General features: G+C 36.1%; 1 protein-coding gene and 1 long non-coding RNA gene across 4 annotated transcripts; both read left to right on the top strand.

The window, feature by feature from the left end:
- Window positions 1–206: 206 nt before the first annotated feature.
- LOC112729975 (uncharacterized) lies at window positions 207–767 on the top strand. Its single transcript, XM_025780100.1, has one exon. The coding sequence runs from the start codon at window positions 207–209 to the stop codon at window positions 765–767; it is 561 nt and encodes a 186-aa protein (XP_025635885.1).
- A 589-nt stretch (window positions 768–1,356) lies between these two features.
- LOC112727320 (uncharacterized) lies at window positions 1,357–11,320 on the top strand. Of its 3 annotated transcripts, none has more exons than XR_003812673.2 (4): window positions 1,357–1,722; window positions 2,048–2,176; window positions 2,437–2,498; window positions 3,108–3,480. It is a non-coding gene; the product is annotated as an uncharacterized lncRNA (long non-coding RNA). The 3 variants fall into 3 exon arrangements; XR_003812672.2 differs by lacking the exon at window positions 3,108–3,480 and adding an exon at window positions 2,728–2,891; XR_011868472.1 differs by lacking the exon at window positions 3,108–3,480 and adding an exon at window positions 10,549–11,320 and having other exon boundaries at window positions 1,399–1,722.
- Window positions 11,321–12,221: the final 901 nt, after the last annotated feature.

Genomic DNA, 12,221 nt, shown 5'->3' with positions numbered 1-12,221 from the left:
TTGAAAGATATGTTTCCTAGGCTTTTCTCGGTCTCAACTCTTCATGAATCTGTGATAGCAAACTGTGGCTTTTGGGATGGGCTAGTGTGGATTTGGAGTTTCTAGTGGAGGAGAGAGTTGTTCCAGTGGGAGTTGGACTTAGTACACCAGCTTCATGAGATCTTACAGTCATTCAAGCTTACAAATGGGAGGGAAGATAGTGTGGTATGGAATTTGATAAAACAGGTGACTACTCAACAAAATCCTTTGTGCGAGTGATGCAGGAGGAAGTCCTACCGGAGGAGGTTACCAGCTATAGCTTCACTAGTGCTGTTTGGAAAGGATTTGTCCCCCCGAGGGTTGAACTTCCTTCTTGGTTTGCGTTAGTCGGAAGGGTCAACACAAAGGATCGACTGTGCAGATTACGGGTTATTGACCAGCAGGACAATAAGTGTCTTCTCTGTGGTAAGCCTGTGGAAACCGCGTATCATCTGTTTCTTAGTTGTGAGATTACATGGCAGGTGTGGTGTGCTTGGCTAATGGCCTTTCAACAAAGGTGGAGCTTTCCGGGTACTTTGAAGGAACATTTTGAGAGTTGGACGAGCTTTCTAGGAAGGAAGGTAGATAGAAAGAGATGGTTCACTGGATTCTTTGCTGTTATCTGGACAATTTGGCTAGAAAGGAATGACAGGCTCTTCCGAAATAAGAGTTCAAGAGTAGGGGACATTATCAACAGATCGTTTACGTTCTACGAAGAATGGAGTGGTGCTGAGCCCTTTGGGTGTTGATGGCCGGGTCACGGTGTCTAGGAGTTGTATGTTATCTTGTTTTATTCTTACTATAGCTTTGCTATCTGCTCCACTCTGCTGTGTTGAGCTCCCTTTGATTCAAAAAAAAATAGTGTAATACTAATTTTTTTTATTTTTTGTTATATTTAATATGTTAAAAATATAAAAAAAATCAATATATTGAATGTAAGTTTGTGGCCCAGAAAATAAAGAATTGCTATATAACTTTTCAAGCCAATAACCATGTGTTTTAGTTGGTTATTTTAGAAAAATTAACAGTTCAGTTAGGATTATTTGGTCATTACATAGTTACTAAATGACAAAAGTAAAATTAGCAACCTTTTAATACCAATGAACATCATATTCCAATATTTATCAGTGAACATGTGATAATTTTCCTATAAAATAATCATAGTTTTGAAAATCAGACTGAACCGACTAGTCGAACTGATCAACCAGAAACCGATGGTATTAACAATTTGGTTCCATGCCTAAAATCGCTGATAACAAAACCAACCAAAAACTGTTGAACTGGCCGAGTATTGGCTAGTTGGCCGAAATAAAAACTGGCCGGTTCTCTTTAAACAACAACGTCATTTTGTTAAATTAAAAAAAAAAGAGAGCGCGTTCCCTCACTTCCCCCAACCCCTTTCTTTGTCCAATAACCAATACGGAAAGAAAAGCAAAGCTGAAAAGTGAAAACCCTAGCAGCCTAGCTTGCTTCCACAGTTCCACCACCGTCGAACGACTGTCGCCGTCCGTGGTTATCCGCAGCTTCTCTGTTCATCCTGTCCCCAGCCCCCTATTCGCTCTGTTTTGTCTCGGCTCGGCATCCATCCTCCATCTAACCATGGCTTCTCTGTTTGTGCTGCTCACCGTCGTCTCATCGCCTCCGTGATACTCTCTATCATCTCATTGTCGTCCTGCTCTCCGTCGCGCTCAACCCCTGTCGAAGGTTAGTGTCAGTGCTCAATCACTGCATATTTGGTCTATATTCACTTATCTTTAGGTTGCCACTGTTCAATTGTTGCCATATTTGAAAAATGGTCGAGAGAAGCAGTGGATTGTTACTATTATAATTGCAAGGTTGGTTCCATTGCACATGCAACTAAAATTTCTCTGAATTTTATGCCTAGTATTTCTAGGAACATTTGGGGTGGATATTGGTGGTTTACTAAGTGAAACTTATCTTTATATTTCATTGAGTTTTAATCTTTATGTATGGTGTCTCTAAGGACATGTGATATATTGACTGATAATTTGACATGGTCTTTCTTTAGGGAGTGCCTCAAGGTCTGTTATGCAAAGTACATTATCTAAAGGAAGTATTTCTCCTTCCAGCTCTTACTAAGGGAGACATGAAAATAATTGGGGGCCTTGTATGCTTGTTGTAAAAAATTGGGCAGGCTGTAAGTAATGGATAGTAATTTCACAAATTTGTGTTCCCTTGGATTCCTCAATGCTTGTTACAGATACCTTCTTTTAGTTTTCTTTTGGAATTACACCGATAAAACAACTATACACTAACCGTGATAATTTATTAACTTTCTATTTACTATTATGAGAGTAGCTGAGTTGCTTGTGGTTGTTCACGTTTATAGATTTTTTCTAACATTTTATACTCATGCATGTCTCATTTAACTTGTCATCTTTGTCAAATGTATGCTAGGCTCCGTCCTTTATAGTAGAAGCAAGTCCAGAAGCCTTTGCATTGGCAGATGCACTCTTGAGGTGAATTGCAATAATTTATTTAGAATTATTTATTGCTATAGTCCTTTCCAATCATTTGGTTGCCAAATAATCAAAGAGTTTTATTTGTTTTTTAATGAGCTTCCAGTCAATGAAATTATTGAATGTGACCTTTATGTTGTATTGCGCATAAGATGCTTTTCCATTAAAATCTAGCCATATATAACGGTCATAAATATTTTGTAACAATTGTAATTGGAAACTTTCATAGGTACTTTCTCATGTTTTTAGATTGGGAGATTGCAGACTCAACACTGTAGTTTTGGTAATGCCATTTTTGGCAAGCTTCTAATTTGTTTATGTAGTACCTGTCTTTACTTGCCAATTGTTGTACATATGAATGTGTGATGTATATTGATTGTCTCTCTGTTCTCTCTTATTGACTGTGGTAGAGTTGCTCGCCTATGTTTATTCACTAAAGTATTTGTATTTTAATAAGATCATATGGCTTTGGTTGATGACATTTCATGTGGTGTTTTAAATTTGAAAGATATTTTAATATTTATATTAGACTATAATTATATTTTAGGATATTTATTTATAATTTATTTATTATTTTATTCTAAAACGATTTTTTTGGTTAAACTATAGTTGGATCAATTGGACCAGTGAATCAGTGACTAAAGCGGTTCAATGATCGGTCAAGTTCTCAGAACCTTGGCATGTTTGTCTTGTCAGGTCGGTCTAGACCTCTTAAGATATATAAATATATAATTTTATTGTATTAAAAAAATACTGACGAGTATGAACCTTTTCAAAAAGGAAAGAAAGAAAGCTTGATTCACAAGCAAAAAGTAGAAAGAGAGAACAGAGAAGCAGAGAGAACGAAATTGTGTTTCTATTATTGGTAACAGTATTCAAAGTAGTTTGTTACATAGAGTTACTGCTATTACAATTGTAGTTAGTTATTGTCTAACTGACTTAATATAAAATAGAATAACAGAATCTTCATTATGCCTTACAATGAGAGTTTAAACTTATATAATTTATTTTATTTAGAGACTTTTATCCACTAGGCTATTTATTTCTTTAATTATATATATAAATATATTTAATCTTTGATTTTACTTTATTATTTATTTTACTATTTTTTTATTTTTTAAAATTATCAGATTTTTTAGTAGATTTCAGGTCAGGTTAGGCTTGTCAACAGGCCAGGCTTAGTACTTGGTAAATAGCCGATAGCAGGTTACTAACTAGATCCAGACCAATAAATCTTATTATATACCTAGCTTGTTAAGAGTAAAGTCTGTCCTGGCCTATGTTCACCCCTAATCCTGATATGCAAATATGCAATTGACAAGGAAATGATAGAGCGTCCTTGGAAGAGAATAACTATTGTTGACTATTGTATACTAGATTTAAATTTGTGCGTTGCATGAAAGTTGTGTTGTGTCCCTCTTTTAACAATCGTGAGGTAGGAGGTTTTTGATGAATGAATGAGCTTCTTTTCTCCTCTAAGCAAGCTATACGTAGGGCTCCTTTGAACACAGTGAGGTAGTGCTTGTTAATGGCACTCGATGCTCAAGTCAACACTTTTCACCTTGAGGAAATAAAAATCCGTATGACATGAGTTTCAGTTTTATAATACCGCTTACGTTACCTTTTCTCTTCCTTATATAGAATTGGCATTATAGATATTTGAATTTGTTCAATTACCGAAGTGCTAGTAGTGGGGATCATTACATGGAAGCGTGAGCGATTATATTTGATTGCTTCATCAAGTTTTTTTAAATGTCAAAATTGAATAGTGACATTGTAGAATTATAACTGACGTGTCTACTACCTAATGTGATGATTTATAGCGTTCTTTTATTGAAAAACTCCTTTTGAGATGTGTTAGTGGTTGTCGAATTATATTGCTCAAATCACACCCCCAAACTTGATTTGACTATTTCAAAAGAGGATAGGTTGAGCTTTGTATAAAAGAAAAGGTGAGGTGTAACTCGGTCGTCCCTATATTTGCGAGGCTTTTAGTTGGAGCCCCAAGCTCAAAATATTCTCTTCGAAATATGGACATTTTGGTATTTTTATTAGATCGTACTACCTCACACATTAAATTGATGTGACATATTTGCACTTTTTTTAATATAATAGCAACCGTTGATCAATGTAACTGTTGGATTTTCTCACAATTAATGGTTGTAGTTTGAAGTTAGTGAGATGTAGGGGGTTACTTTCCTCATGACCCTTCGAGGGTGTTATTAGGAGGTGTGGCGTCAGTGAGATAGGCATTTGTTAAAAGGTGAGGTTCTAGTCGGAAAAAAATGAGCCAAAAAGGTTAGTGTATCTATTTTCCTGACTTGTTATGTTCTCCCACTTTTTGCTATTGATTATGTAGTGTTATGTTGGTGATGAAGCTTAAGCTTAAGAGTTAAGAGTGTAGAAGTTAGTGAGGATGATCCCTGCTACTTGTGGGTGAATGACGATATAAGATATCGTTGTTTGCTTGTCGTGGATGGTAATTCGGTAAAGGAGTTGGAAACAAATGTTTGGGTTAAGGAGGGCTCTAGTATAAGTGGAGTTTTTAGCATGTAGAGAGGAAGACAGGGTATAAAAAAAGCACGATGGTTGGTGTTATTTTTATATGTATAGTGTAACATCTTATCACATAAAGTCTTATGACTTAGCATAAGTCATAAGACTGAGTTGGTGAGGTATTATGACCTCTGGAAATAAAATTTAATATATATAATAGTGTGAAAGATATTTGTAACTAGGAGCCTCTGAAGAAAAAGGGTTAAGCAAAATCGTTAAATTGAAAAGCACAATACTCCTGAATGCGATAATGTACGTGAAGTGAGGTAAAATATAAACTAATATGGATATGTATACAGAAGAGTGCCAAAATACAGATAATAAAGCTGAAGACTCGGTTTGCGAAGGTAACTGTCCCGAGCATATAAGTATACATACATATATAACAGTACCTACATATCTAACATATAATGTCCTGGAAAAGACGAAGGCAATCCTAGAACTTCCAATATATAAATAAAATTTATAAACATAACTAAACCATGAGAAATGAAAATAGGCAACTAACTAAGGATCTTCAATCTAACTAAAACACCCCTTTTCAACTCTTCCGAACCTCTCCCAACCAACAATAGAACCAAAATGCCACAAACACAATTATTTCAAACAAGGAATCATAAATAGAAAGTATATACAGTAATTAAAACAGGTAGAAAATAGTTTATGAAGTCACTTAGGCAATCCAAACAAATCACACCAAACAAACATATAGATGCATATGATGCATGCCTGTTCTAGTGGCTGATGAGTCTCATCTGTTAGTTATAAAGCCAACCCGACAAGTCTTAGTAGCTAACTATTGGACTGTTCCTCTGTCGTGCATCCCCAACTCGAGTAATTCTCAATCATAAACATAATCATAATCATACAACACCCACACTGGTGTTTATCCACGGGGGCGAGCTCATTCGAAACTTTCAAAGTGTCTGACCACACTTACGACATAGGGTCAGTAGAGTATCGAGTCTCAACCTGGAGCACGTGGTGGTTAGCCACTGTTTTCACCCATAAAAACTCGTATCTCAGATAGTCATTTAATATTCATTCATAAACATTCCATAATCATCCATCATGGCCATATCATCACTTATACATCATATAATTGCACTTTTTATACATAACTCATCATAACCTAGAGCAACTGGGGCGAAACCACAACCCTTGCGTCTACCCGGAGAGTCTCTATAATAACCAAGTTGGAGCAAGTGGGGCGAAAGCACAACCCTTGCGTCTACCCAGGAGGTACGTTCTCATATATCCAGGAGGAACTAAGGAGAGGATCCTAACCTTCCACCATCTCGCTAGAGGCAATTTTACAATACCAGGAGGATCAAGGAAGGGGATCCCCACCTTCCATCATTCTCTGGGGTCGCACTTTCGAGAAAGATGACTCAAGATAAAACAATCATCCAAATTCATATATTCATCATCAGCCATAAATCAATATTTATCATAGCCATCCGACTCATAATATAATCCACAACCAGCCATAAATCATTATCAAATATAGTCCTTCAGCTCACGGCATACACCGCACTTCCACCATCACCCTCAGCAACTCATACAATCATCATTAATCACAATTCATCATTAACTCTCCCCTTACTTCATCCTCAAGCTACCACCCTTCCTAGCTTCTTCTCATTACTAGGCATACTATAAGGATTTAGGATTAAAAGGATGAAAGTAGAGGCTTAGAGGTTTGAAATTAGGTTTTAAAACACAAAAATTCATTGCAGCTGAAAACTGGGCCACGCGTACGCGTGGGTGCGCGTTTCGACCAAGACATGTACGTGTTGCCCTTCCTGCGCACGCATACGCACCAGGCCGAAACGATTGGCCGCGTGTGAGGGAGTTTGCATACGCAAAAACCCTGAGCCATGCATACGCGTGGCCGTGCATTCTAGCCCAAAAAGCTGTTAAGTCCTTATTTTCAGTTTTGGACACCAAACTTTGATCGCGCATAACTTTCTCATTTTAAAGCATTTTTCTTCATTTTTTGAATGGCGTAAACATCTCGGACCCAATTTTATTTTTAAACAAGTTTGATACAAATCGGGGGTTCGGAGATCAAGTTATGCTCCGCCAAAGTTGGGTCAAAATCATGATTTTTCACAAAATTGAACAAACCTCTAAATTTCAAAACATACAAGTTCCAAACCTCTTCAAAACCAACCAAAAGCTCACCAACTCAACACTAACCATATTTCAACTCCTATCCTAAGCTTCCTCATTCAATCCACCACTTTTATGAATCTCATTTCAATAATTCAATCCAAACAATATCCAACCTTTCCAAGTTCAATAATACACAACAAGCATTATCAATTACTCATATCAATTACTACATCCACTTAGCCCCCAACATGATATCAAGTTAATCACATCACACAATCAAGCTACAACTTCCAATATCACTAACCACATATATAATAATACAATCCATACCAACCAATCAACCATTTCAACAATTCAATTTCTATCTTAGGGTCTCTAGCCTAAGTTTTCACATTACATTACATTTTAGATACGAGAAACCGAAACCATACCTTGGCCGATTCCCCGTTCAACCCAGAACACCTCCAATTCAACTTTTCCTCAAGCTTTCAAGGCTCAACACCTCACCAACAGGATTTTCAGCACCAAAACCCACTCCAAGCTTTCCAATAACTCAATTAAGCTTCAACATCACAAGTTTTGACCTCCAATTGGTTTTCTTACCAACAACATGCAATCTAAACCACACATATCACTACAATTAATCTCTAAACTCAAAATCTCAACAATTTAACAAGAGGATTAGGGTTCTCACCTTGCTCGTAGCTCAACTAAGCCACATTCAACAAAGTCCGCAAGCTAATTCGAACCTAAACACCGAAATCAAGCAATTTTTAACATAATTGCTCATATAATTCGAATTTTAGGGAGAAATAAACTGAAACACAGCAATAGTTTCCATACATTGTGATATACTGGGCTTTGTAGAGCTCGACGCTGCAGCCGCGTGGTTGCAAACGGTGCGGCAATCGGAGCTTCAGATCGAAAGTTACAAGGGTTTGAAGATTGAGTGAGGATTTGGGAATTTTTGGAAGTGTTCTTCCTCCTTGCTGCACCAGCAACGTGTTTAGCTGAGCTCATTTAATTAGGTGAGTGGGTGGGGCCCACGGGTCCGGTTTGAGTCCGGTTCGATCAGTTTGGCTCGTTCAGCCCAATCTTGGGCCAAATTCTTTAAAATTGGTGTCAAAATTTTCGTTTTAATTTTCTCTATCATATTAAAATATAAAATTTTACTTTCTAATTTTCTAGAATAAATTTAATTTGTGGGTTAATTATTCATTAATTAACCGAATTTTACATATAGTTATTTGCTGACTGAGTTGGGTGTTTGTTTTCCCTGTAGTGATTTTGTGTACAAGGGTTCTTATGTTATTAAATTGTGAACCTTCTCAGATCCACCCTGACTCCTGAGGTTTTATTCTTGCTTTTGAAAATCTAATGCGTTTCTAAGATTACCTGTTGTCCTTTGGTCTGCTATTTTCTTTGTTTCAAGTTAAAGGTGTCAGGCGAGGTTTGTCGGTTAATTTGAGTAGCCATCCCTGTTAGTATATTTTTGTCTTGTGCAAATCTCCATTAAAATATTTCAAAGAAATGTTTATGAAGGTAAAAATGGCTGATGGAGACTTTTGGTTTAGGAGAAGTTCGCTTAACCCTCGGCGAACTTTACCACACTCGTCCAATTAAATATACTTTATAAATAAAAGGATGATATATTTTGTAAATAAAAAAGTCATCTTCTTCCATTGAACATCTATATATTTTTTTTTACTTAACCAACTGGAAGAAGAGGAAGAAAATTCAAGAACCAACCGTCAAACTAGTGACGTTAACAAAGCGTTTGTTGGGAGGCAACCCAATGTTAGGTATTTTTTTTCTCATTTTTTTTCTTTTTTTTTTTTTTTTGCTTTGCTTCGTGTTGCATATGTATTTCATGGATTAAGTTTGGTGTTGCTACACCAACATGACGCTTGCACTTCACTGGGTACTTGGCTCAGCCTCTCATTGATTATGTCACACTAAATTTAGTGTTTTCACACCAAGTTTGGTGTTGCCATACTTCACCTATGCAAAGTCCACTCCCCCGTGCCAATATATTAGCAACATGTTTATTTTGCTTTATTTTGTCTTTTCTTTCGTTTTTTTATTTTGTTTGTTTTATTTGAATGAGCTTTCGCTTTGCTTCCTTATATCCACTAGACAATCATGATTATTTTTATTTCTATCACCATTGTTTTTCTTTATTGTTTGAGGACAAGCAATCATTCTAACTTTGGTGTTGGAGGCTACGCTCTACATAGCCTAAAAGGATAATGAAGAGAAAGATGAGGAAGATGATGGCAATTAAAACTAAGATTGTTGACTTCTATTTATTTCTTTTCTTTTTAATTATATGCATATGTTATCTTGTTCTATCTTATATAATGCATTTATGAGTCTTGTTATTCAAGTATATATCATTACTTGTTCATCACAACCCACAATTATAATTATGCTTGCTCCTAAATGTGGACAAGGATCATGTGCCAAGAAAGAACAAAAAGAGAAAGGGATTGATCATAAAGAGCATGACAATGTGAGTTTAGAAGGCTAAATTAACTAAGAATGTTTAAGACAAGCTGAGCCAAATTGCTTGAGGACTTAGTCTAGAGGACTATTATAGGGCTTTTACACTTGACAAAGCCTTGAAGGAGCAACATGTAATGAAAAAAAAAAAGGGGTTAAAAGAGAAGTCAAAGGCTCTGAGTACCACTGACTAAGGAAATTAAAAGAAAAATAAGCTCAAAGAGCATCCTAGTCAAGTGCTTGTAGTGCTTATGTATCAAGCAAAAGCTTGAAAACAAAGCATTTATAGTCAGGCCTAGGCTCAAGGTGCAAAGCACCTCCTAAAAGAGGAGAAAGCTAAAGGCTCTGAGCATCAATGATGGAAAATGTTAAAATGACATGGTAAGCTCAAAGAGCTTCATGTGCTTGTGGGTTTCTATGTCGAGCAAAGCTTGAGACAAAACATTTAGAGTCACGACTAGGCTCAAGGTGCAAAGCATCCAAAGAAAATAAGCTGTTGAAGGAAAGTAAATAAGCTTTCTTCAAGGTGATGATTCAAGGAATAATTCTATAATCTAATCTGGACAGAGGCCATAAAGGATTATAACCAATTGTGTTAAAGTGTGCACAAGTGGAACGACTAACTAAATTCATTTGGATTGCAACCATTCACCCTTGCATTTTAAGATTGAAAATTTTGATGACTAAGCCATGATTCTTTGCTTGCTTGAAGACTAGCAAAAAGTTTAAGTTTGGTGTTGTGATGCATAAGCATCTTAAGCACTTTTCATTGACATTTTTTATAGAGAGTTAATGACTTTTACTTGATAATTATATGATTTTCAAAGCTATTCTATTAGTACTTTGATTTTCTTTGATTTCATGATTCTTGTAGGGAGATGTCAGGAAAAAAGAAGCAAAAGCATAAGGAGGAACCAAGAATTGAAGACTAGAGCAAGAGAATTCGCAGATGCCGTCAACCCTGACCTCTTCACACTTTAACGAGCATAACTTGAGTTACAAAGGTCCAAATGATGTAGTTTCAGTGGCATTAGAAAGCCAACATCCAAAACTTTCCAGCCATATATAATAATTCATACTTGCTCTCTAGAATCACGGTGCTAAATGCCAAGACATTGGTGTTTAGCGCCAAACTACGTCCAACACTATTCTTCTCAGGAGAGCCGACGCTAAACGCCACTCCTTTGGCATTTAGTGCCAGACCTGCAGAAAGCAGCGCGTGGTTTGTATCAGAAGGGGCATTTAGCACCCCAAAGTGGCACTAAATGCCAGCAACATGGTCCAGAGCCCAAACACGCTGGTATAAAAGAAAAAAAGGGCTCTCTCTCACACGACTCACTCTCTCCCTTCCATTCTCTCATTCATTAGTTTTAGGTTTTACATTAGATTAGAATTTCAATTTTTCTGCACTATGGGCAAGTAATCCTCCATTGTTAAGGTTAGGAGCTCTATTTACTTTGATAGATTAATAATTATTTATTCTTCTACTCTTGATTAATGCTTTTATTATGGTTTAAGAATTAGTTTCATTCTTCATCCCAAGGATTAGTGATTATTGGAAAACAACTCTAACCTCACTTGAATTCTATTTGAATCTTGAAAAAGTTATATCATTAGAATTACAGCTTGAAACCAATTTCTCACAACTCCTTAATTATCTAGACTTAATGTAGTACGCGATATATAACTGCATCATGCTTTTGGGTTCTTAGGGTTTGTGTGGCTTACAAATAAAAAATTGAACTTAACCTTCTAGTACAATTGATTGATCAAGGAATTGATGGTCGATTGGGTTAGAGGAGATTGAATTGCCTAGGAATAGGGAATTCAAGCACCTAGGGTTTGCCATAAACTCAATCTTTACATGATCAAAGTAGATAGCAATAATTATTAATCTTGAAATTTAAATACCTCTGATACCTTAACTATCTTTATCATATTATTTTCTTAACCAATTTCAGTTTGCTCTTGTTTAATTCTTTACTTTTATGTTATTTGCTATTGAAATACTTAATTTTGATTGTCTGACTAGAATAATTAATTGACTATCGTTTGCTTAATCCGTTAATTCTCGTGGGATCGATACTCGCTCACCTGAATTTATTACCTGGTACGACTCGGTGCACTTGCCGGTAAATTGTGGATTGTAAGTTTTGCACCAAACCTCTGCATAATACGCAATATCAACAACCTCATTTTGTCATCAATCAAAGGATACCATTAAAATCACAATGAAAACATAACATGGACAAATAATGACTACAACAATTTACTTCCTTACAAGAATACATTTGTCAAGCACACTGACTAGAAAACATTATAAGCCATTAAGCCATATGTTTATTTCCTTAAAATAATTTGATGAAAGATAATTCATCATGCTGACGTTATCAAACATTGAATAAAATATTCACAATCAAAGCTAATTCATGGCAAACAATTTCTAACTAGATAAGAGAGCAACTGTTCCAAAATTCATCAAGAATCATTAGTGTTCAACTAAGATAATCACAGCTCTAGTGACAACAACTGTTCAGCCATTAGAAT

This window comes from Arachis hypogaea, chromosome 12 (assembly GCF_003086295.3).
Source record: "Arachis hypogaea cultivar Tifrunner chromosome 12, arahy.Tifrunner.gnm2.J5K5, whole genome shotgun sequence".
Lineage (NCBI taxonomy): Eukaryota > Viridiplantae > Streptophyta > Magnoliopsida > Fabales > Fabaceae > Arachis > Arachis hypogaea.
Note: the sequence above shows the minus strand (reverse complement) of the source record. Positions and strands in the feature narration are given on the sequence as shown.

Excerpts from the sequence above, each read along its gene's own strand:
- LOC112729975 (XM_025780100.1), top strand. The coding sequence starts at position 207 with ATGGAATTTGATAAAACAGGTGACTACTCAACAAAATCCTTTGTGCGA.